Source organism: Schistocerca piceifrons, chromosome 1 (genome assembly GCF_021461385.2).
Source record: "Schistocerca piceifrons isolate TAMUIC-IGC-003096 chromosome 1, iqSchPice1.1, whole genome shotgun sequence".
NCBI lineage: Eukaryota > Metazoa > Arthropoda > Insecta > Orthoptera > Acrididae > Schistocerca > Schistocerca piceifrons.
This window is the reverse complement of record NC_060138.1, coordinates 430,230,195-430,257,140: the sequence shown is the minus strand read 5'-3', so window position 1 is coordinate 430,257,140 and position 26,946 is coordinate 430,230,195. Positions and strand designations below refer to the sequence as shown.

At 40.1% G+C, this 26,946-nt stretch overlaps 1 protein-coding gene across 9 annotated transcripts in view; it reads right to left on the bottom strand.

The window, feature by feature from the left end:
- The window catches only part of LOC124790314 (nucleolar transcription factor 1-A-like), a 210,033-nt gene that overhangs the window by 61,780 nt on the left and 121,307 nt on the right, over window positions 1-26,946 (bottom strand). For all 9 annotated transcript variants that reach the window (XM_047257773.1, XM_047257776.1, XM_047257782.1 and 6 more), the window contains 2 exons: window positions 24,057-24,212; window positions 3,706-3,800 (listed from right to left, as the gene is read on the bottom strand). In XM_047257773.1, the coding sequence (XP_047113729.1) occupies window positions 3,706-3,800; window positions 24,057-24,212 (251 nt within the window). The remainder of the gene's footprint in view (window positions 1-3,705; window positions 3,801-24,056; window positions 24,213-26,946) is intronic.

The following is a 26,946-nucleotide window of genomic DNA, read 5'->3' as shown; positions in this document are numbered from 1 at the left end:
TGGAGAAACACCAGCTTCTACTAGGAGGCTGTTCACTGGACTGGTTCGGAAATCTCCTGTCACAAGCTGAACTCCACAGTGGTGTATAGGGTCCAGCAGCTGCAGCACTGATGATGATGCTGAACCATACACCAGGCTCCCATAGCCAAGACGGGACTGCACAAGGGATTTGTACAGGTGGTGCAGCAGTGCAGGACGATCAGCACCCCAGTCGGTGTGGCTAATTCACCAAATAATATTAAGATGCCACCAGCACTCTTCCTTAAGGTGACGAAGATGGGGAAGCCAAGTTAAGCGAGTATCAAAAACTAGTCCTAAAAAGCGGTAAGTCTCCACTACATTCAATAGTTGGTCATCGAGGTAAAGTTCCAGATGGGGGTGGATAGTATGACAATGACAGAAGTGCATGATGCAAGTCTTGGTGGCTGAAAACAGAAAGACGCGAGTGAAAACCCACAACTATGCCTTTTGTGTGGCTCCCTGCAGTCGACATTTAGCCACATCAATAGAAGATGAATAGAAGGAAATACAAAAATCATCAGCATATAATAAGGGAGATACTGAGGACACCACTGCTAGTGTGAGTCCATTAACAGCAATTAAAAAAAGTGGGATGCTCAGGACGGAGCTCTTCAGGACCCCATTCTCTTGGATGTGGGGTAAACTGTATGAACCACTGACTCAAACTCTGAAAGTAGAGAGCGACAAAAAATCTGAACAAAAATTGGGAGGGGGCACTGGAGACACCACTTGTGCAGAGCAGCGAGGATGTGGTGTCACCACATGGCATCGTAGGCTTTCGTCATGTCAAAAAAGACAGTGATGAGGTGTTGACATTAGGAAAAGGCCGTTCGGATGACAGACTCCGGATAGACCAAGTTGTCAGTGATGGAGTAACCCCATCAAAAACCGCCCTGGGATGGGGCCAGAAGACCTTGAGACTCAACGAGCCAACACATCCACTGGCTCACCATATGTTTGAGCGCCTTGCACAAAACGTTGGTGAGGCTGACAGGATGACAGCTATCCACTTCCAGGGGGTTCTTACCAGGCTTTAACACTGGAACAATTACACTTTCCCGCCACTGCAACGGGAATTCGCCATTGCTCCAGATGCGGTTGAAGATGGCAGAAAGGTGGCACTGATAATCCACTGAAAGATGTTTAATCCTTTGGGAATGGATGTGGTCTGGTCCAGGGGTTCTGTAAGGACACTCATCAGGCATATTGAGGAATTCCCACTCACTGAAGGGAGCATTATATACCTCAGGGTGGCGGGGAGCAAAATACAGGTGTTCTTGTTGCATCCGCTATTTTAGGAGATGAAAGGTGGGACAGTAATTCTCAGACACAGAGGTGCAAACATAATGTTTGACAAGATACTCTGTAATGACATCTGGATAGGCAAATACAGCTCCATCTGTGGAAATTCAAGGTATACCTGCAGAGCTCTGATATCCACAAAGGCGTCTGAGCTTGGTCCAAACTTGGGAAGGAGAGGTTCATGTTTCAATGGTGGAGATGTATTATTCCCAACACTAATGCTTCTGTTTTTTGATGAGCTGATGGAGCCGGGTGCGGAGTCGTCTGAAGGCAATGAGGTGCTCCACGCACAGATGGCTTATGATGTTAGAGGGACGGTTTCTAATGATTGTAACAATTTAACGATTTCCCGCAACCACCAAGGCTATGTCTTCCACCAGGGGCAACCAGAGGAACATGGTATAGCCGATTCAGCTGTGGCAACAATGGCAGTAGAGATGGTCTGGATCACCTCATCAATGGTGCCATGCAACAGAGGTTCAACCGTGGTAGTGGAGGTGGAAGCATCCCAGTCAACCTTGGTAAGAGCCCATCTGGTCAAGCGTGCAGATGAGTGATGCTGGGAGAGGAATAGGAAGAGTGGAAAGTGGTCATATCACACAAGTTGCTGTGAGTGTGGATACACGGAAGAAGGCCAGGACTGCAAACTGAGCAATCAATGGCCAAGTATGTGTCATGTGCCACATGGAAATCAGTGGGGGCATCTGTATTTAGGAGGGAAAGTCGAGTTGGGTTAATAGATCCTCAACTTCTTTACAATGGCTAGTAACCTTCATTTCACGTAACAAAGGGTTATGGGCATTAAAAATCACCCAGAAGTAGAAAAGGTGGGGATATCCCAGAAATTAGTGAAACCAATACATAACTCAGCACTTCACCACTAGGAGGAAGGTAGATCATACAGATGGTAATTTCTTATGTTTCCCTCCCCCTGACAGCCACAGCCTCTATAGGTGTTTGAAGAGGCAAAGGTTTGCTACAGACAGAGGTAAGGTCATAAATACAGACTCCGCATGAAATTCTGTTACAGTCAGTATGGTTTTTATAGTACCCGCGATAGCCATGTAGGGCGGGGGCCCGCATTGCGGGGAAACCAGGTTTCCTGAAGGGCAGTGCAAAGGCAGATGTAGTGCTTAAAAGTTGGCATAACTCAGACAGGCGGGAAAAAACCACTGCAGTTCCACTGGAGGATTACGCTGTCAGTTATCCGGGAAGGCATGGAGGGACCGAGGAGGCAGTTTACGCCTCAGGGTCACCTGCTGCCAGTGGTTGGGTGCTAGTATCCAGGACCATTGCATCTGAAGTGTTGGCAAGATCTAGGTCCTTAAGAGACACTAGACTCTCCACCTCGACCTCAGATGCAGAACTATTAGGGAATGGTAGTGTGGGGGGCAGCAGAGTCTCACGTTTCTTTAACAGTCTTCTTCTTGGACTGTTTGCCCTCTTGCCGCTCTTTAGGGGCTTGCACAGAGGGCTTCTGGGAAGGAGCTTCAGGTACAGATAAAGACAATGAATACCACTGATCAGCAGCCAGTAGTTCCTTCAGCCACTGGCTGGTGTTTGCTTTAGCACTTGAGGAGAGTTTGGAACGGAGATTCCCAAGGGATCCCCTCCATGCGAGAGGAGTCAGAGGAGGCTGTTGCTTCTCTGGCTGGGAGGGAGGGGAGTAATGTCCATGGCATTGATGGGGTCAGTGCTCCCAAAGTGGAAGCTTTGAGAGCAACAGAAGAAGATGTGCCCCCAACCACCAGGAGGGGGGATGGAAACGGGTGGCCCTGAGGGCCAACTGTAGAAAGGTTTAAATAAGGAGACAGTTGTCACTAATAAGGGTGACGTCATCATGGGATGGTAGCTCAGAGCACACAATCTCAGTCTGTTCTCAATGAAATGTTTTCTTAACCGACATGAAAATTTGTGATGGCTTCTTCTGTGAGAGTTTTGCATCCTAAAATGCATGCTCTGCATCATGTTCAAGGGACACGGATCATCAACAGTAAAAGATGACTATGGCCCGAGCAGAGCCCTGTCACTCAGCACTGGAGTTCTCACATAGCATTACAACAATATCAGTCAGAAATTATGCAACCAACACAAGAAATACTGTTTCAACCAGTAATACTTCAGTACTGAAAAGCCGTCACTTGGACCATGAGGATACCATTTGTTACAAAAATTTGTTACAACTGGCTAAGTATTAGGATTAAGGTCATCATTTCCCATGTGGTAACTCACTAACCAACATTGCTTTGGTTTATTTAGTGGACCCATTTGTATATCCAAAATGAATGGGAACACAACTATGTTGAACAATAAGCAAATGTGAAAAAAAGTTCTTATTCTGTAGCAATATGACTATTATTGGTCAGTAGGTACTAGGCTTACCGTTCTTTCAATGCAATCTCTTCCTTTGTAAGCACAGATTTTATAGGTGGTGGAACAAATTCAGGATTTTCAGCAGCATAAGCTCTTATTTCTTCCTACAAAAACAAAGAAACGTTCCTTAACTTACTATGTATACAACAGCAACACTTACATATTGAAGGGGAAGAAAGGCTACTATAATGAACAATTATTAATGGAGCCAGAGGGTAGTAGAGTACTAGGGTTGTACTGCATTGTGAAGCTCAAAATAGACAGACTAAACCTCCATCCTTCACCTATATACATATTCCATTTACAAAGGGTAACTAAAATCTCAAGCTTCCCCATCTCAACTTTTGCCCTATCGACTAATCAATTACAAACTTCTTTTTCTAATGTTTCTTCTTGATTGAGAGCAGACCACTGTGTATTTGAAGCAGTCAGTCAACATGATTCCATTATATGTAGATGGGTTAGATTAACTATGGTATCAACAATGAGTCTATTGACTGCACACAGCTCATTGCATGCCTCTTGCACCTCTGCAAAAGAGTCATTTAAACCAGACTCCATGAGCAGCTGTTATAGAGGGCTCGTCATACGCCGCAAGGTGGTGCTACACACAGCACCAGAGGATGCTGCATTCACATAACCTCACCGACTGTAGTTGTGACTGGACTGAGTGACCCTTTAAGCCCCCACACTCAGAGCTCCATCACAAATTATCCTCAGACTACTCTCAGATGAAGCTGAGCTTACACAAGACACTGCAGTGATACTTTACAAACCTAGCACAATGCTACTGCCATGCTGACTGCTAGTGAATATTTTTGTCCAGTACTAGTGGAGCAGAGAAAGACTACAGAGAAACGTAAGGATACAAAGTTATGTATGCTAAATAACGCACATACAGGGAAAAACAAAAAGGTGTAGCCAAACTTTCAGGAACATACCTCACACATAGCAAAATAAAATGTGTTATATGGACATGGGTTCTGAACTGCTTCATTTCTATGTTAGAGCTCATTTTTTACTCCTCTAGTCAACCATGTAGGAAAGGAAAGCTTGCTACTTACCATAAAGAAGACATGTTAAGTTGCATAATTAAAAGACACTTACACAAAGCTTTCAGCCACAGCCTTCATCAGCAAAAGAAAAACATATGTCATTCATACACACAAGTAAGCGCACCGCATACACACGTGACCATCAGCTATAGTATCTCTGGGTGGAACGCAACTATCAAATGAGATGCAAGCAGCTGTCTGGAGGGGGTGGGGAAGGGGAAGGGATAGTAGTGTATGGATGGGGAAAAAGATGAAAGCTATCTGGTGGAGCGTGCAGAGACTAGAATGCAAAAAGGCATAGCATCAGGAGATTGTGAAGCAGGGAGGTGGGGGAAAAAAAGGAGTGAAAAATGAAAAGAGCAGGGAATGACAAGCAGGTGCATTGCCAGAGGGTGGCAAATATACAGGGTGGGAGACAAGAATGGGGAGGAGATGATAGGACAGAGGGATTGGAAACTGTTGGGTGGAGGGTGTGGGGATGATATGTTACCGCAGGTTGAGTCCAGGATAATAATAGGAGTGGGGAATGTACTGTAAGGATACTCCCATCTGCACAGCTTGGAGGAAAGCATACACAAACGGAACCTACCAGCAGGATATGAAACTTTTCTTTCATGAAATGTTCAAAATATCCTCTTGTTTGCATTTGGTTAGAATGCATAGACAGTTGTGATTCCTCAGTTCACCACCAGTGTTTCTTATTCCAATGGAATGAAGGTAATGCTGATTTGTGACTCACTTCACTGTTTGTGTTGACATGCGACTAACCTCATTGTTCTACCATCACTGAGCATTAGCATCAACTGTTTAGTGCTCATCAACAACTGTGCAATATGTAGCATCCACTGTTTTGTGTTCGTCGGGGATATATTTCCTGGTACAATGCAACAGAAGTGTACTAACATGCAGAGTTCACAGACGCCCATTTGCTGTTTGCATTAACAGGTGATAATTACTGTGGCATTTGATATTTGTACCAGGAGACATTTCCAGAATGACTGCACCCTGTCTGAAGCAAATCATCATCGTCACAGGGCATGGTACGTTTAACCCTACTACTCAGGCCACCTGAACTACAGGAGGAAATTCTTCGTGCAATTGATGACAACCCTAGTGTCAGAATAAGACAATCAGCTACAGGAAATGATGTTGACCACATGTCTGACTGGAGAGTGCTACTTGAGAACCTCCTGTACCCCTAGCACGTAAAGTGTGTGCAGGCACTGTCAGCAGCTGATTTTCTTGTACAGGTACACTTCTATAAATTGTTCATTCAACAATGTGTCAACCCTCACTTTAGGGCAAATGTGCTGTTATAGATGAGCCTTCATTTCAGTGTGATCAGACAGTAAATATTCAAAATCAATGAGTGTGGACTGTGACAAATCCTCATGAAAAGTGTGCAATTAAATCACTAACAAACAGTTTCTGTCTATGCTTGGGCTGGAATTGTTGGTGACTGTTTGTTAGTGCCTGAAGTTCTTCCACACGGACTCAAAAGAGAATACGTGTTCCACTAGAACATATGCACAATGGAGCTGCTCCTTATTTCAGCATTAATGCTTGTAGGCTTATTAGAATCAGAATTTTATTGTCTCATAACACACAAATTAAATCATTGATTTCGTCTACAGGAGACTCAAGCTTATAACTATAATAGATCATATAACATGGACTATAACATTTACTAGAACTATAAAATATCTCGATATATATACCATTAATTTTTATTCTTCTCAAATGGTCAAATCATCGTTAAAAAATTTATCAATTGCGTAATAGCATTTTTTGTACCAGAGTGCTATACAATTTTCCTTTTACTGAGCCAGTTTCAATCTTTTGAAACTTTGTCTTTTTTAACTTATTGTCTATTTTCATCCACACATACAGGTAATGTAGGGTCTGCATGAAAAGACTGAGTGTATGTTAGGAAGCAAGAAACTTTCTTTGTTTCTAGTTTCATATCCATGCCAGAAGTTATTTGGAGCAAACAATTCTGGGTTATTATTCGTGAAAAGAATTATTTCCTATAAATACAGTGTGCACCCATGTGGGATTGTTATGGGCGCCTCCCCAGGTGGCGGATAGGGGAAAGCCATATAGGTGGTACTGGTGGCACGAAATACACAGAGTGGACCAAATACTAACACAAGCCTAAATCCATTAGTGTCTGTTCTGGCATCCAGTGGCTAGTGGTCAGCATCTGTTCACCTACATCTACATTTATACTCTGCAAGCCACCCAACGGTGTGTGGCGCAGGGCACTTTACGTGCCACTGTCATTACCTCCCTTTCCTGTTCCAGTCGCGTATGGTTCGCGGGAAGAACGACTGCCGGAAAGCCTTCATGCATGCTCGAATCTCTCTAATTTTACATTCGTGATCTCCTCGGGAGGTAGAAGTAGGGGGAAGCAATGTATTCGACACCTCATCCAGAAGCGCACCATCTCGAAACCTGGACAGCAAGCTACACCGCGATGCAGTGTGCCTCTCTTGCAGAGTCTGCCACTTGAGTTTGCTAAACATCTCCGTAACGCTATCACGCTTACCAAATAACCCTGTGATGAAACACGCAGCTCTTCTTTGGATCTTCTCTATCTCCTCTGTCAACCCGACCTGGTACGGATCCTACATTGATGAGCAACACTCAAGTATAGGTCGAACGAGTGTTGTGTAAGCCACCTCCTTTGTTGATGGACTACATTTTCTACGGACTCTCCCAATGAATCTCATACTGGCACCTACCTTACCAGCAATTAATTTTATATGATCATTCCACTTCAAATCGTTCCGTACGCACACTCCCAGATATTTTACAGACGTAACTGCTACCAGTGTTTGTTCCGCTATCATATAATCATACAATAAAGGATCTGCACCTATTTGGTGCGGCTGCTACAGATACATCTTGATCTCAACAATCAAGTCTTTAACAACTCTAACCTCCAACACAGCTCACCAGAACTACTTTCAACTTGAAAAAAATCATGATGGAACAACCGGAAAGATACCCACTACCCCAGGCCCCAGCGAATTTACTGGATTTTCCTAATAATCGGATTCTGGGGGACCAGGAATGTCATGAAACAGAGAAGAGTTGGAGCTTCTCGAAACCTCTTCGCAAACATTTTATTGGCACACTCAACACCAATAGACTGGTTAAGATAGGCACACTTAAACAGCTTACTGATGCACTACAAAAATTTCACATAAAAATCCTCACAATACAAGAGACGCATTTTTCTGACAAGAACCATTTCAACACAGAAAACTACAGGACATACAAAGGGAAACCTGCTGTCAGGCAGGGAACACCAAAAATGTTTGGCACAGGATTTGCAGTACATAAAGCTATCATAGATAACATCACAGATTTCAATTCAGTATCAGACATAATCTCCACAATAAACTTCAAATAAGGAAACAAAAGGTATACAATCATCAATGCACATGCACCTACAAAAGATCACAACAGGAAGAGACCACAAGAAGTTGGAGACTTCTGGGGAAACATGGAAGAAATGACAAACAAAATACCAGAAAGACAAGTCAAAATTGTACTAGGCGTTTCAATGCACAACTGGGCAAATAAAAGAAGTGCAAGGAAATCACAGGCCCACATACAACACACAAATGCACAAACAAGAATGGGGGGCATTTCATAAAGTACTGAAAAATTTTAAGTTAAAAGTTATGTTGACAGAATTTCAGAAACCAAGACGAAAACACACAAGGTGAAAATGCCCAAAAACATATGGAGAGAATTCCAAATAGGCCATATAGCTATAACAAGTAAAAATACAAGTGAAATTCTAAATGTGAGAACTTGCAAAGGATTCCTTGAGTCCGACCATCACTTGCTACAAGTAAAAAATTCCAAGGAATAGAAAGACAACACAGAGCAAAATTATAAGACCGGATCCAGAATATGTAAAGATAAACAAAGACAAAATTACTGAAGAAATTAATCAGAATTCAACAGAGAATTGGACAGACCTGGTGAAGACAATTCAGAAGGCAATGCGTTGAGGGTCAGTCCCCCAGGAAACATAAACATAGATGGTGAAATGCAACTTGTGTTCAGGCAGTTGAACGAAGAGTTATGGCATGAAAGAAGTTTAGCAGGAACAGAACAACAGAAACATGGCAGGATTTCCTGAAGTCCAAAAACAATCCCCGGAACATATTACAGCAGTGAAAAGGGCATACGACAAAAATAGACTAAATGAAATCGAGGAAGACTTCAAGAAAAATAATACGAGAAATTTCTACAGAATATTCAGGGAAAATATAACGGGTTATGAGCCTCCAAATATCTGCTTCAGAAGAACAAATGGATCTCTAGAAACAAACACTAAAGAAAATTGCAAAATTCTTAAGGGATTCTTTGATAAACTCCTCAACTGTGAGAAGCCCAAAGAAAAATTACACTTCACGAAAACACTACCAAACCCAACTTGAAACCGCCTGAAGTCACAGAAGTAGAGGAGGTTATAAAACAACTAAAGAACAACAGAACCTCAGGGGAAGATCGCATTATGACCGAGATGTGGAAACTCGCAGAATAAAATTTTAAAACAAGAATTCACAAAATTCTCTTGGAAATATGAAACACACAGAAAATTCCACAGGAAATGCACACTGATTCAATCACTCCACAAAAAGGTAGACAAAGCAGACCCTAATAATTACAGAGGGACGTCATTATTACTGGTCACTTACAAAATTCTGTCCAAGGTGTTACTGAACAGACTGGAACCACAAGTGACTACAAAGGTAGGTAAATACCTGGCAGGATTCAGAAAGGGAAGATCCCGTATTGAACAAATTTGGAACCTGTGAACACTCTTGAAGGTCAGACAGGAGAACAACACAAGGCACATCACTCCACTGACACACTAGAAGAATATGGAATAGACAGAAAAACTAGAGCATTAATAGAACAGACACTCACAGACACTATATTCAAAATAAAATTTATGGTAGAGATCTCAGAGCCATTTGAGGTACATACAGGGGTCAGACAAGGAGGTGGTCTCTCACCACTTCTATTCAACACAGTTCTGGACAAAATTATCAACCAGTGGGAAGAAAAAGTAAAAGGAATTCAATTAGGAAGAACACATGCAAACAAGACAATCATAAAATGCCTAGCATTTGTAGATGACTTGGCAATACTCAGCAACAACAGAGAAGAAGCACAAGAAGCCCTGGAATATTTACATGAACCCTCTGCTAAAACGGGGTTACAGATATCGTACAAGAAAACACTGTATGTGGAAAAAAAGAACAACAATACACAAGTCATGCACACAATACAGATTGGTTAACAGAGTGGAAAAATTCAAGTACCTTGGAGAATACATACAAATAGGAAGATCCAACAAGGCATCAAATACAGAATGAACATAGAAACTTCAGGAAGCGTACAAACTCACATGGACAAACTACAATAAAGGAAGCATCTCAAGACAGACAAAACTCAGGAACTACAATACAATTGTACTACCAGAAACCCTCTATGCATCAGAAATGACCACAACTGGAGCATCATGCATCACAGAGACAGAAAAGATAGAATGTAAAATCCTTCAAAAAAATTTTTGAGCAGTACAAAGAGATGGTATATGGATGAAGAGACCAACCAAAGAACTATACGAACACACAGACATAACCAGAAAATGCCAATTAACATTCTTTGGACACATACACAGAATGAACACCACCAGACTCATAAAGAGGATGTTTGATGTAGTCAACAGTTCAATCAAAAAATCCAACTGGTTTCATGAAATAGAAGAAGACCTAAAACATGTAGAAATCAATAAAGATGTGATAGATGAAAGAACGAAGTTCAGAAACAAAATTATGAATACAAAATTTGAAGTGACCAGGGAAAATATGGACAGAACAAAGGAAACACGAACAAAGTCAAAGAATGAAGAGGTTTTGGGGAGAGAAAAGAAAGAAGAAAACACGAAAAAAGAGGAAAATTGAATATTCATGTAACATTCAACTTTAATCACTGCCTTAAGAGCAAAAATGTATAATAATAATAATAATAATAATAATAATAACAATAATAATAAATACAGTGAGGGAACACTTTGCTTGTTTAGGCTGAAAAGATTCTCTTGACTTTGCACTATACACGTTCCTTATAATTTTTTTCTGTTAAGTTAATATTCTTGTGTAAAGTTAATATTTTTGTCAAAGTTAATATTCTTGTCAAATTGCTAGTGTTTCCTCAAAAGACAATGCCATATCTCATTATTGCCTCAAAGTAGCTAAGGTACACTACTTTTTTCGTGTCTATGGCAGTGACATTGGCTAAGATTGACATAGCTTAGGCCAGGCTCTTCAGCTTATTTTTTAAATATTCTATATGTGAGAACCATGACAGATTTCTGTCCAACTGAATTCCTTAGAATTTAACACATTCTGCTTCGTGTAGTTCCAGACTTCCATGTATAATTTGAATATCATTTATTTTAGACTCTTTTGTCTTAAACAGCATAAGCTGCGTTTTCGAAATATTTAGTTATAGGCCTTTTACGTGTAGCCACACATCTAGATTTTCTAGAGTTTTCATCGCATTTTCGGGAATTTCTACTGCATTTTTATTTTATGTCTATGGGTAAGCCATTTATGTAAAAAAGAAAAAAGTATTGGGCCTAGAATTGATCCTTGTGATACCCCTTGTGCGATAGTTCTCCATTTCAAGGAGTATTTTCCTTTGTCTGATGTTATGACTACCCTTTGCTGTCTCTATGTCAAATATGACTTACACTACTGTAAGGCACTGCACATAACTCTGTATTTTTGCAATTTTATAATAATAATAGTGAGCTGTTCAAACAGTCGGTGCTTTGGATAAGTCACAGAGATCCCCGCAGCTTTTTGTGATTTATCTAAGATGGAACTAACTTTATTTATGAATTCATTATTAGAATAAATTGTTATTTTGTGTTGTTGGAAACCAAATTTTTTTTGAGATTTTATTGAATTTGTGACAGAAATTTTGAATCTAATCATTTCAAATATTTTAGAAAACACAGGATGTAGGGAAATTGGATGATACTTCCCCACATCTTCTATAGAGCCCTTCTTAAATGATGATTTCACTTCCGTATACTTTGTAAGATCTGAAAAGTAGTCTTCTTCAAGTGACTGGTTAATTATTTCAGAGAATGGGTGTGCCATTGTATTGGAAGCTGCTTTGATGTCTTTGGCAGGTATTTCATCCCATACCACAGAATTTTTATTTTTTAGGTTTAATTTAGTTTTTTTCATCTACATCAACACCAGATTTTGCTACAGTTATAAAAATTTTCTGATATTTGAGCAGGATTTACAGGTATTTTGTCTTGTATCTTTATTTTAGAAATATCCTGGTGGCTAGGGTTTATTCCAAGTTCAGATTTGATAACTGTCCATACTGTCTTGGATTTATTTCTGTGCTTTTTGATAAATTTAGTATTTGCCATTTCCTTTGCTGCTTTTACAACCTTATTAAATGTTGTTATATGATTTAACTTAGTTAATGAACTCAGGACTGTTATTGGATTTCAGCTCAACATGTAGCTGTCTCTTTCTATTACTAGACATTATTATGGCAGGAATAATCCATTTTAGTTTATTACTTGTCTTTCTGTGACAGACTATGGGTGGAAAACTTTCACTGAAACATGAGGTTTCATGTTGTAATGACCAATTTACCTTGCTCAATCTGCAACAGAACAAGTGCATGTTTTCTTCACTGAACTGTCTCTTCAGGAAACATCTTCTTCCATTTTCTTTATTTATTATTAGTAATTCAATAGACAAAGCAGAATGATCTGAGAACCCAGGTCTAAAGAGAATTTGGCAGTGTCATTAAATGTATAATTTGTTAAAATATTGTCTGTACAAGTCGCAGTTCACTCATTTACTCTAGTGAAATCAGTGAAATTTAGTCTAAGGCCACATTCTTGAATTAAGCCAATAAACTTAGTTGACAAGCTCGTTTCACTTGCCTTATCTATGTTAAAATCAGCAGAAATTACAGTTTTTCCCTCTTTTCTTTACTGAGTTTATGTAGAAGACACTGGAATTTCTCTAAAACTAATTTAGTCACATCATTGCCTGGAATCCTTTATATTGAGACAATATTATTATGTTGTTCCAGCTCTACACATCAAGTTGCAAATATAAGTTCTTTGTTCAGAAAATTAAAATTGTGTCTTTATATTCAAATGAGTTGTTAACCAGTATACAGGAGTCACCATGGATTCTGTTTTTCCTACAAAAACTGTTAGCTACTGTAAAGTTCTAAATAACAGATTGCATGACACACGGGTAGGTAGGGTGAACCAACTAATTGCACTTTGCAAGCAAAATATGGCAGGATCAGCGACACTAACAGCAGTTCAATCGTACTCGGCTTCCAATATTTTTGGCATGGGTACATTCGATTTGTTTGGTTTAGATGTTTGGGACAATGTCCATATTATTAATAGACAAATTTTCCATGCCAGCATCATCAATTGTGTGAAAAATATGGACATTTATTCAAGTGCATGTTGAGATATGCAAGAAATTTTCCAAGTGCCCATTATGCTCAAAGTAAATGCTTAACAAAAGTTTTACTGTGCATGTCTGGTACCTCACACTATTTGTGATGAAACGGCTTCTGAACTCAACAGATTGGAACGAGCTGGTGTCTTGAAATCTATTTCTTCCAGTCGATGGGCATCTCCTCTGGTTATCACCAGAAAATCAAATGTGGACATCAGACTATGTGCTGACTTGAAATCAACAGTTAATGTTCAGATGGTTATTACTTTTTTCCCACTTTTACATATTAAGGAGCTTATTTATCATATTGCAGTTGGACAATTCTTTTTAAAAACTGATTTAGCAAATGCTTACCTTCAACTTCTCCTGGGTGAGGAAATGAAAAAAAATTATAGTGGTCAATACACACATCAGATTGTATCAATACCAATCCCTTCAGAAATGCATCTGCTCCTGAATAAGTGATATCAAAAGTTCTATTATGTTCAAATTATTTGGATGACATAATTCTGTCCGGACAAACACTGGAACAGCATCTCAACGATTTGGAATATCTTTCTCAAGTTATAAACTATGCAGAGCTTGATTGTAACTAACAAAATGTTTCTTTTTCAATACTGAAATAGATTATTTGGGACATCTCATTAGCACCCAAGGCACTTGTCCCTCTACCGAGCATTTAGAGGCTATCTGCCAACAAAAATGTGTGAAAACTACAGGCAGTTTCGGGCAAACTGACCTACTATATCAAATTTATTCTGAATGTAGTGCAAATTGCTGCTCTTATGCATCATCTCCACATACAAATGTTGCTTCTCAATGGACTGGATGATGCGAAAAATCATTACAAAAGTTGAAAAAATGCATCGATTGGTCACCCATGCTCTAGCCACTTTGATCTGCTAAAAACCAGTAATGCTTGCAGCTGGTACTTCATAACATGGAACAGGGGCACTTTAGGTGGGAAACACTGGTTGTCCCATAGCATTCATGCGTAAGACATTGATCATGGTCCAAGTCAAGTTCACTGGAGAAAGAAGCCTTAGTCATCATCTATGGTGGCACAAAATTTTATCAATATCTCCATGGTAAAAACATTTTTCTCATGATGGATCTTAAGCCACTGACCAGTCTTTTTCAACTGAAGAAAGGTGTGCCTGATTGCAGGGCACAGACACTGTAATGTTGTTCCTACTTCTTTCAAATCACCAATACAAAATCCCCTATCATCCTACAGCACAACATACAAACCAGTCACACTGTCTCGCTTACCTGTGGGTAATAATGCAGAATTCGATGCATCTAAGGATTATCATCATCACGTTGATATTGATAATATGGTTTGCAAGCACTGTAAGCTTTTCTCACTGATTGTTGATGGATCACACAAGCTACTGAACAGGATCAATCAGTAGAATTGCCGAGGTATTACATTTCTGTGGGTTGGCCTCATAATTCGAAATCAATTTCAATTGCAGTAGTGTGCTTACATTATGCACAATGCTGCAGCATCTCTCTTAAGACTGGAAGTAGTATTACTGAATGCTCCTAATAAACAGACTCCAGTCATGATTCCCACATCATTGCTGCACCATGTTTTGGGGAATCATTAGAACTAAGCAACTAGCATGTCAGCATTGTACATGGCTCTGGTTTGGCAAGCAGATACAACAGATTACTGCCCACTGCCATGCATGCACAGATAATCAAGCAGAGCCAAATCTGGAATTTTTCAATTGGCCTTGATCTGACACTCCTTGGCAATGCATCCACACTGATTTTGCTGATCCATTCTGGAACACACAATGTCTGATCATTATCGATGTATACAGCAGATATCAATTTGTCATTACAATGAATTCGACAACTAGTCTTAGCACTATAAAAGCTCTCACTTCTGTCTATTGTTCAGAAGGTTTGTCATGAACAACTGTTTTGGACAATGGTCCGCAGTTTTCTCCATTGGATTTTTGATACCTTTGCGAACAAAATGAGATTCATCATATCCAAACCCACATTGTTCTCTCCGAACATTTCATCTGTACATTCAAGGCTCAGATGTCCAAACTTGTTGCTTCACCAATGAAGGAAAATGCGTTGTTGTTGTTGTTGTTGTTGCTGCTGCTGCTGCTGCTGTCGTCATCGCAGTTTCTCAGCACTCTGCCTTTTCATGACACTTCACTGGCTTCATAATTAAGTTCTGCATGAAGGATTACCTTTTCTACTGTGTCTTTAACAAGCCTCACAACTGGGAATCTGGCATCTTCACTCAGACGATTGACCGAGCTTGTTATACCATTCACAGCAAAATAGGCACCCATCAATGGCACCAAAATCCAGTATGTTATTGTGATAATTCTGATCCTGCCATATATTTTCATGTTCCAGAAATGCTGCTTGAATCCCAGACTGCTGCCCCCCCCCCCCCCCCCACACACACACACCAATCAGCCCTTGACATTGCCTGACACATTCGTGCGCATGGGTCATCAGACATCTCTGCAATGGAGATTGATCCCTGCCTGCCAGTGCAGCTTCTGTCACCGTACACAACATCAGTCACAGACATCAAGACTTCAGTATCCACAGCAGTGCCAATGTGCACCCACCTGTACCACTGGATGGACTTCCTACCTCTGGTTTCTTTGGCAGATGTTGCCAACAGTGTGGAGACAAATGTCAGGACACAAGTTGGTTGGTGCCATCTGCCATCACACGACAGCCAACATCATCTGCAATACAATGGCACAGACTTCCAACATTAGTGACAACGATGTGCAATTTTGGACGGGAGGAATGTGATATCGATTGTGTCTGTGGGTGACCACGCACAGCATGTCATGTGCCAATTGTATCTCTACAGAAGAGACATTTACACTGGACATGACAAGTAGCTGTTATAGATGGTTTGCCACACACGGCCAGGAGCCACCACCAGGGGACTCCAAATTTGCATTGTTTCACAGCCTGCAACTGTGATTGGACTGTGTTTCTTTTTAAGCTGCTACACTCAGAGCTCCACCATCAATTATCCGCAGACTACTCCCAGATCATGCCACGCTTATGGAAGACAGTGCAATTACACTTTACCAACATGGCACATGCTATTGCTACTCTGACTGCTAGTGAATAGTGTAATTCAGTTACAGTAGAACAGAGACGAACTGCAAGGAGACTCAAGGATACAATGTTACGCATGCCTAATACTATATATATTGCAAATAAATATATTTATGTTTTAATCATGCTGTAGTGTTTGATGTGTTCTAGAATTCTTTGCCTCATTACACTGATGAACACAACAGCAACTTCAACCTTGATTGTGCTTCTTAGTGACTTTCATACTTGTCACTGAGGATCATGTTGCAGTGGAAATAAAGCTGGAAGAGGGAATTTCATGTATGAAAATCTCTCTTAGTATCACAAAGAAGATGCTGTGAGGATATGTTCAACCAAAACTGACCTTTATAGTTATCACCTATGTATTCCATTTGCGGGTTATTTTATGACATTTAGCTCTAAACTTTGACCTCTGATTGCCCACAACTCATTTTAGTACTTAACTTGAGTAGTCATATTCCACTATTTCTTCAAGTTCCTACTGTGCAATTTTGTAGTCTCTCTTCAGCAGATTGTGTACGCTACCAACCTAAAAGAGACTGGAGCCCAAAATCTTGCCTTTACCTTTCTATGAACCATAAACCAATTATTGCACACGCTAGTGGTTCCCACGAGTGTGGTTTTATCTTTACATACTGCCACATGTAACATTATAAAACACAAATGGAGTAATTATAAAGTATAATATCTTACCTGTAATGAATAATTTAGTCTCTATCACATAAAAACAGGACTCTTTAATCTATCATACCACAGCCTTTAAGTTATGAAGAAGCAGCCTGCTGATGTCACACTTGAATTAATAAAACAAAGTACAAAGCAGAACTAGTTTTATGGCAGGCTCTAACAAACTTACCTATAGCATGATCAGCAGAAAATTAAGGAATATAATGAGCCAACATAATACAGTTTATTATTTACAACTCACCAAAATCTCTCAAAACTGTATTCAAGCGCTTGCCCATCCTCTGCCTTTTCATTGTTTTCCAGTTGCTATCTTTGTCTTTCCTTCTCTGCTTGCAATTTTAAATCCTTAATCTTTTGCATTCTGTTAGTAATCTCACCTTTCCCTTCTCCAGTGCAAAAAACTTATACTGTCACAGTACACAATTCACTATTCTAACATTGCAGAAAAGACAACAGAAGTTATTAAGTAAAACAGTTTGCTCACAACATAACGATAATTTTTTTGTTGTTGCTTGAAGACTGGTTTGATGCACCTCTCCATGCTACTGTATTTGGTGCGAGCCTCTTATTCTCCGAATAACTACTGCAACCTACATCCTTCCGAATCTGCTTACTGTATTCATCTCTTGGTCTCCCTCTATGATTTTTCCATACTACACTCCAATACTAAACAGGTGATCCCTTGATGTCACAGAACATGTCCTACCAGTATCCACAGCAGTGTCAATATGCACCCAACTGGCCACTGGATGGACTACATATCTTCTTTTAGTCAACTGGTGCCACAAATATTGTGTCTCCCCAATTGTATACAGTATCTCCTCATTAGTTAAGTGATCGATCCATCTAATGTTCAACATTCTTCTTTGGCACCATATTGCAAAAGCTTCTAATTTCTGTTTATTGTCCATGTTTCACTTCCATACAAGGCTATATTCCAGACAAATACCTCCAGGAAAGACGTCCTAACATTTAAACCTATATTCGATGTTAACAAATTTCTGTTCTTCAGAAACACTTTTTTGCCACTACCAGTCTACATTTTACATCGTCTCTGCTTCGGCCATCATCAGTTATTTTGCTGCACAAATAGCAAAACTCTTCTGCTACTTTAAGTGTCTTGTTTCCTAATCTAATTCCCTTAGCATTGCCTGATTTCATTCGAATACGTTCCATTATCCCTGTTTTGGTTATGCTGACGGTTCATCTTATATTCTCCTTCAACTTTTCTTCCAATTCCTTTGCTGTCTCTGACAAACATACACTGTCATCAGCAAAGCTTAAAGTTTTTTATTTCTTCTCCCTGAACTTTAATTCTCAATCCAAATTTTTCTTTGGTTTTCTTTACTGCTTGTTCAACATTCACACTGAATAACATTGGGGTAGGCTACAACCCTGTCTCACTCCCTTTTCAACCAATGCCTCCCTTTCCTACTCTTCCACACTTACGACTGCTATCTGGTTTCTGTACAAGATGTAAATAGCTGTTTGCTCTGTGCATTTTACCCTTGCTACCTTAAGAATTGTAAAGAGAGTATTCCCGTCAATATTGTCAAAAGATTTCTCTAAGTCTACAGATGCTATAAATGTAGGTTTGCCTTTCCTCAACCTGCCTTCTAAGATTATTGTCTTGCACGTTCCTACATTTCTCCGGAATCCAAACTGATCTTTCCTGGATGGCTTCTACCAGTTTTCTATTCTTCTGTAGTTTGTGTTAGTATTTTGCAACCATTACTTATTAAACTGATAGTTTGGTAATTTTTACACATGTCAGCAATTGCTTTTTTTGGAATTGGAATTACTACATTCTTCTTGAATCTGAGGGTATTTCGTCTGCTTCATACATCTTGCACATGGTATGGAATAGTTTTGTCATGGCTGGCTCTCCCAAGGCCATCATTAGTTCTGATAGAATATCGTCTACTCCTGGGGTCTTGTTTCAACTTAGATCTTTCAGGGCTTTAACAAATTCTTCTTACAGTATCCTATGTCCCATCTCATCTTCATCTACGACCACTTCCCTTTCTATACTATTACTTTCAAGTTCATCTCCCTTGTATAGACCCTCTACATACTGCTTCTGCCTTTCAGCTCTCCCTTCTTTGCTTAGTACTGGTTTACCATCTGAGCTCTTAGCATTCATAGAGCTGCTTTTCTTTCCTCCAAAGGTCTCTCTTAATTTTCCTGTAGGCAGTATCTATCTTTTCCCTAGTGAAATATGCTTCTAAATCCTTACATTTATCCTCGAGCCATTCCTGCTTAGTCATTTTGCTCTTGCTAGCAATCTCATTTTTTAAACGTTTGTATTCCCTTTCGCCTGCTTCACTTACTGTATTTTTAAATGTTCTCCTTTCATCGATTAAACTCAACATCTCTTGCAATATCCAAGAATTTCTACTTGGCCTTATCTTTTAACCTATATGGTCCTCTGCTGCCTCCAATATTTTGCCTCTTAAAGCTAGCCATTCATTTTCTACAGTATTCCTTTCCCCTGTTCTATAACTGTTGCCTAATGCTTCTTTGTTCTTTCAACTTATGCAGGTGCCATTCCTTAATTTCCTACTGTTCTCCAATTTCTTTAGTTTAAATCTACAGTTCATAACCAATAAACTGTGTTCAGAGTCCTCATCTGCCACTGGAGATGTCTTACAATTTAAAATATGGTTCCTAAATCTCTGTCTGATCAATATACAATCAATCTGAAACTTTCCAGTGCCTCCAGTTCTCTTCAATGTATATAGCCTTCTTTCACAATAAAGTAAGTGTAACCAATGATTAAACTTTGCTCTGTGCAAAATTCTGCCAAGCGGCTTCCTCTCTCATTCCTTTTCCCCAGTCCATATTCATGGTATATACCCCAATCTAAGCCACACTTTTTTTTCTAGTTTTTGGGATCCAAAAAAATGCTTGCTGCTTAGAATCAAGTGCAGCAAACAGAAATTTGAAAAATGGTGCTACGAACTGCCACAACTACCTTTTGTCATCAAATAGAAGCAGTGCTATACGGGCATGCTTTGCAAATGCAAAGATAAATACTGGCACCAAAATTTCTGCACTAGTAAAAATATATCAAAAATGTTAGAAGATAAATCTACTTTTCCCCCCCAAGTTTCTACCAATGAGCCATAATATATCCTCCAATGAAGGATACAGAAATTCAGTCCTTCTGATCTTTGAATGCAGCAGTCTTTGAAATATTCACATTAACAAATTTCTTTACTTAAATACCAACAACGTGCAAGGCTGTAGAATTCTTGCACAAGTTGGTAAGCTGTGGTTAGTTTTTCATATAACATATTACTTTGTTAAGTGCTGGTGTTAGTGTACCATAATGAAGTGCTTTCACCATAAAGCCAAATTCAAGAAGGAAGTTATTTCCTTTGGGGAGAAAAGTGCTAATTGCACTGCAGGTTTGCCTAAGGCACCAGCTGAGGTCGGTTTGGTACCACCATTTTTACAGCACTGCCACTTCACTACAAATCTACAATGAAAAGTTGACTGGCAAACCTGTGTTCACAACTTACATGAACATGGATGACACTTTGTCAGTATCACATACTCTCTTCATCATAAGGATAATAGAAATCTAAACATGACGCCTTGTATTCTTCTGTGTTAGCTGTTATCTCATTTAAATCCTGTCCCCCTAACAAACTTGAGTGAGACAGCGGCAAATGCAGATGAATATACATATCATGTAAGGTTTACATTTGTATTTTTCTTAAGCAAAATAGTGATACAGTCAGAAATGAAGCATGACAACTGACTTTGGTATTGATTTTTAAATTATTTATGACTATAAGTTCTGTGCAGACAAGTTATGTCATTTTAAATACACTCCTGGAAATGGAAAAAAGAACACATTGACACCAGTGTGTCAGACCCACCATACTTGCTCCGGACACTGCGAGAGGGCTGTACAAGCAATGATCACACGCACGGCACAGCAGACACACCAGGAACCGCGGTGTTGGCCGTCGAATCGCGCTAGCTGCGCAGCATTTGTGCACCGCCGCCGTCAGTGTCAGCCAGTTTGCCGTGGCATACGGAGCTCCATCGCAGTCTTTAACACTGGTAGCATGCCGCGACAGCGTGGACGTGAACCGTATGTGCAGTTGACGGACTTTGAGCGAGGGCGTATAGTGGGCATGCGGGAGGCCGGGTGGACGTACCGCTGAATTGCTCAACACGTGGGGCGTGAGGTCTCCACAGTACATCGATGTTGTCGCCAGTGGTCGGCGGAAGGTGCACATGCCCGTCGACCTGGGACCGGACCGCAGCGACGCATGGATGCACGACAAGACCGTAGGATCCTACGCAGTGCCGTAGGGGACCGCACCGCCACTTCCCAGCAAATTAGGGACACTGTTGCTCCTGGGGTATCGGCGAGGACCATTCGCAACCGTCTCCATGAAGCTGGGCTACGGTCCCGCACACCGTTAGGCCGTCTTCCGCTCACGCCCCAACATCGTGCAGCCCGCCTCCAGTGGTGTCGCGACAGGCGTGAATGGAGGGACGAATGGAGACGTGTCGTCTTCAGCGATGAGAGTCGCTTCTGCCTTGGTGCCAATGATGGTCGTATGCGTGTTTGGCGCCGTGCAGGTGAGCGCCACAATCAGGACTGCACACGACCGAGGCATACAGGGCCAACACCCGGCATCATGGTGTGGGGAGCGATCTCCTACACTGGCCGTACACCACTGGTGATCGTCGAGGGACACTGAATAGTGCACGGTACATCCAAACCGTCATCGAACCCATCGTTCTACCATTCCTAGACCGGCAAGGGAACTTGCTGTTCCTACAGGACAATGCACGTCCGCATGTATCCCGTGCCACCCAACGTGCTCTAGAAGGTGTAAGTCAACTACCCTGGCCAGCAAGATCTCCGGATCTGTCCCCCATTGAGCATGTTTGGGACTGGATGAAGCGTCGTCTCACGCGGTCTGCACATCCAGCACGAACGCTGGTCCAACTGAGGCGCCAGGTGGAAATGGCATGGCAAGCCGTTCCACAGGACTACATCCAGCATCTCTACGATCGTCTCCATGGGAGAATAGCAGCCTGCATTGCTGCGAAAGGTGGATATACACTGTACTAGTGCCGACATTGTGCATGCTCTGTTGCCTGTGTCTATGTGCCTGTGGTTCTGTCAGTGTGATCATGTGATGTATCTGACCCCAGGAATGTGTCAATAAAGTTTCCCCTTCCTGGGACAATGAATTCACGGTGTTCTTATTTCAATTTCCAGGAGTGTATTTTAAAGACTACATTAATCTACAAAATAAACTTGCTTAAGCTCGCGTGCTAAGCTTACAAGTTGAACTCAGCTATTGTAGCTGAATCTTCATCCATGCCATCTAATTTGTCTCTCATATTACAAATAACCAACTTTGTTGCAATTTTGAATGCTGCCTACAACTTCTTTCCCTCTTGGATTTTGACTCTCATTTTTTGGGTATGGCTTAAATTTGAGTCCGACTTCGCTGGGGTAACTGCAGTACTATTTTTCCTTCTCTTCCTTTTCCTATCAAATTCCAGTCTCCCATCATTATCTTAAATTTCTGTCTTCTTTAACCATTTGAATAATTTCTTTTCTTCATCATATATTTCTTCAGTCTCTTCATCATCTGCAGAGCCAGTTGGCATGTAAACTTGTACTACTGTGGTAGGTGTGGGCTTTCCGTCTATCTTGGCTAATATAATGTATTAACTATGCTGTTCGTAGAAGCTTACCTGCATTTCTATATTCTTATTCATTATTAAATCCACTACTGCATTATCCCTATTATCTGACTTTGTATTTATAACCTTGTATTCACCTGACCTGAAGTCCTGTTCCTCCTGCTACCTACCTTTTTAAATTTTATAATCTACCTGCCTGATTAAGGGATCTAACATTCCACACTCCAATCCGTAGAATGCCAGTTTTATTTCTCCTGACAGCAACATCCTCCAGAGTAGTCCCCACCTGGAGATCTGATTATTTTAGCTCCAGAACATTTTACCCAAGAGGACGTCATCATCATTTAACCATACAGTAGAGCTGCATGTCCTTTGGAAAACTTACACTTATAATTTTCTTTGCTTTCAGCCATTCACAGTACCAGCACAATAATGCCATTTTCGCTCATGTTACTAGATAAGATCAGTCCATCATCCAGACTGATGCCCCTGCAACTGCTTAAAAAGGCTGCTGGCCCTCTTCAGTAACCACACATTTGTCTGGCCTTTCAACAGGATCCCCCCCCGGTTGTGGTTGTATCTGTGGTATGGCTATCTGTATTACTGAGGCACCCAAGACACTCCATGGATGGCAAGGTCCATGCTTCATGCCAGGAGAGTGAAAACAATTTTATTATTTAAAATTAACTACTGTTTTAGTCTTACTTCTCATTTTAGAAATAATGGAACACTACACTACATAAGCAGAAAGTACTTTGACTAGTAATAATAAAAGAGTTATTTTGAGACTACCTATAAGCTACAGCCCAAAGCTGATCACTATTAGTCACAAGGCAGGATCTTTTGTGTATTTTTCTGATTATGAACATCAAGAATGTTGGAACTGTTCCCTTGGGCAGCTGACTGTACCAAACTTTCATGTGCACTTGTGACATGACTGTACATGCGTGCACGGAACACTTGCATCAGGACTACCAGGTGACAGCTTATACTACCACACATGCCAGCACGTACATTGATAAGCAGTTGCGGGAGTCATGACACATACGGTAGCTGTTCTACAACGCTAGTCCCTTACCGCAAAAGTAAAGGAATGACTTCCACTCTAGAATTACACACTGTCATTTTGTAATTGGCTAGAATGTCTGTTACTCATAAAGCTCTTTAATTAATTTCTGCAAAGAAAATGTTAGTTACAATTTCAGACGTCCATTTTTAAGTTGCTTATAATACAAAGCAGGCCATGATGAATAGTTACCTGATACTTCGCCTCTTCTTCAAGTGCCCAATCAATCCAAACAATCTTTTTCTTCTCTGACATGTCACGCCATTGCTCTTTGCAGCTTTCCAGTACAGCTGTTCTATCAAAACCAGGATCATTTTTATGCTGGTTCAACTTCTCATTACAGAAAAGCTGCAAATAACATTGCAATCAAGCTAATTAATTACTTGTTTTGTAAACAATTTAACTGGATTTATAGCATGCTTCTTCCAAAGAAATGAATTATGCACAATAACAGACCTCCTTCAAATGGCACAATCATGACAAAATTCAGTAGACCAACCGAACTCTATAACCAGCTAAAATGCAAAATATTTTGTGTGTGTGTGTGTGTGTGTGTGTGTGTGTGTGTGTGTGTGTGTGTGCGCTCGACAGTGGGTGGTGGTGGTGGTGATGGTGGTGTCAAGGGGGGGAGGAGAGTTACTTTTTAAGCCACGGAGTACACTTTCTGAGAAACAAGAGTGAAAAGTATAGTACATCAAAATGACATTGTAATGTTCAGTTGTACAGATATGAGCCTCAACTTTGCTGTACATACTATATTTTATGAACTATAAGATGCTATTATTAGATTGCAAAGCCAGACTAAAGAAGTTCATAGCTTATAAAGTCAAACGGACCTGTAAAATCCCGATCATCCAGTTTTGACCATTTTGCATTCTATCCCCTATTTGCACATTTAGTCTTTCTCAGTTTTTTTTTTTTTTTTTTTTTTTTTTTTTTTTTTTTTTTTTTTTTTTTACTAGCCCACCAATCATGAATGGTTTTTTCTGTTGGTGGAGGGCTGAAATGCCACTCAGCTGCTCTGTTTCCATGTTTTTCTGCATATGCTGTTACCTTCAATTAATTTATAGCCCACATCATATGAATACCAATTATTTTATTTTCTTTACGAAATTAGCTACTAACAAAAATATTGTGGTGTTACTGATAACACAAATCACTTTCAATTCAAGTTCACTGGCACCACAGACTGCAATGATGCATGATAGGCTAGACAGTGTTCTGTGTTTGTTATGGTGGGGCAGGAGGGAGACAAAGTTAGCAAGCTTGTGAGTCCTCACAACTGATGTCTGTTGCATCAGTGCACTGCTGCTGCCAGTTGAATCCAATGTTGCCAGACAAGAAATACGTTTCTTGCAGCATAGAATATACGGGCATTTTTAAGATTGGAGGGAATTTTAAATCAAACACTGGACATCTTTATATTAATTCTGAGGATAAAACACACCTCAATTTTGGAGGCAATTTTTCAAAGACCAAAGTGCATCTTATAGTCCATAAAATAGGGTACATGTGCATTAAAGGAAACAATGTCTATTGTAGGCTCTAAATTTATCTTTCACGTTGACGCAACCAATGTATTATCTGAAGTTTTCACATGACATAACGTGGTTCTGTAGTGAACAGATGTTAACCTTGCCCTCCCATTCTACTATGCACAGATCTTCCACTTATTTTACTGCTCTATCAATTGTATTTGATACGGAGAATGGTACCACTGAAGTGTGGCCTTGCTTATGGACTGACAAATTGATTTCCACATCACATCTGCACCACAGTGCATAATGCTACCACATATGTGCTTGATAAATACACAATAAATAAATAAATAAATTTACAGCCTACACTGTTTTATTTTATGAAATACAATGAGGCTGTGGACCCGCATACAAATACAATTATCAATATTTGGTGTGTACAGTATGCTCCACTTCATTTAAATGCATAGTTGAGGAATAGAAAACTAAACCTTTGATCATAAGTAAAAAGACTTTTTTAAAAGAAAAATAAAACACACTTACAAGCCTAGGACAAATCTTACATCAAGCATGAGAGAGTAGTGCTAAAATGAATGGTGGACCACAGAGAATGGGATAAGTGACAGTTATGCAAACGACAAGTATCTTCTCAATTAGGAAACAGTTTGTCAGAAGTAGGCTGCAAATTTCAGCTATAAAAAAAAAAAAGATGAAGAGCCCAAGATTAACAAGGAAATTCAGAAAAGCTAAAATGATGTCAGCAAAATGTGGAAAATAGACTACCAACACAAAAGAAGGAATGAAAACTGGAGGGGAATAGGAAATAGATAATCAATACAAACTAGGGCAGATGGAAAGACCACAGATTGGTTACATATAATGAGAATCATCAATCATGTTGACCACTGTTAAATATTTTTTACTTGGCCATATGCCTTTCTTTCCTTGCATTGTGTTCATACTTCAATTTTTATCACATTTTCCCAGTAAATATATAGAACAATTATGTGATCAAATGTCTTGGGACACACCACTTAATGGCACTGCCTTAGTCATTAGGCCACGTACTGAGGGCATAGAAGTGCAGGCATAATGTATCTCCATCAGAGGTGTGTTTATATCAGACGAATCAACAAAGATAACAAGAATTTTGAGAGATTCCAATTATTGATGAATTGTCTCTCTGACACGATAAAGAAATTGATCAAAGGCATAAATCAAACTCCAAATGCACTGTACAAACCAATCAACAGACATATATGTCAAATTCTGAAGAGGATTTCTGTTACAGCTCAGATTTAAAGGTCACTGATGGACCAATCTGACATAAGACAATAAAATGCTTCACAGTGATTTTGCTACAAAGAGGGCACTGCCACAGAATCAATGCACAATGTTTTTGGTCTGTAGTGTAGATTCATAGAGTGGAACTCAGATGAGCAAGTGTGAATATAGTGAACATGTAGCAAGTGGTATTTACCCAAACATGTTGTAGCAATAGCGTAATTCAGTGATAGTGGTGGTGGTGGGGGGGAAGAGTTGCTTTCCTTGGTTTGGGCTGATCTTTAGGTCTGATCCATGACAAAACAAATAAATCAGTCCAT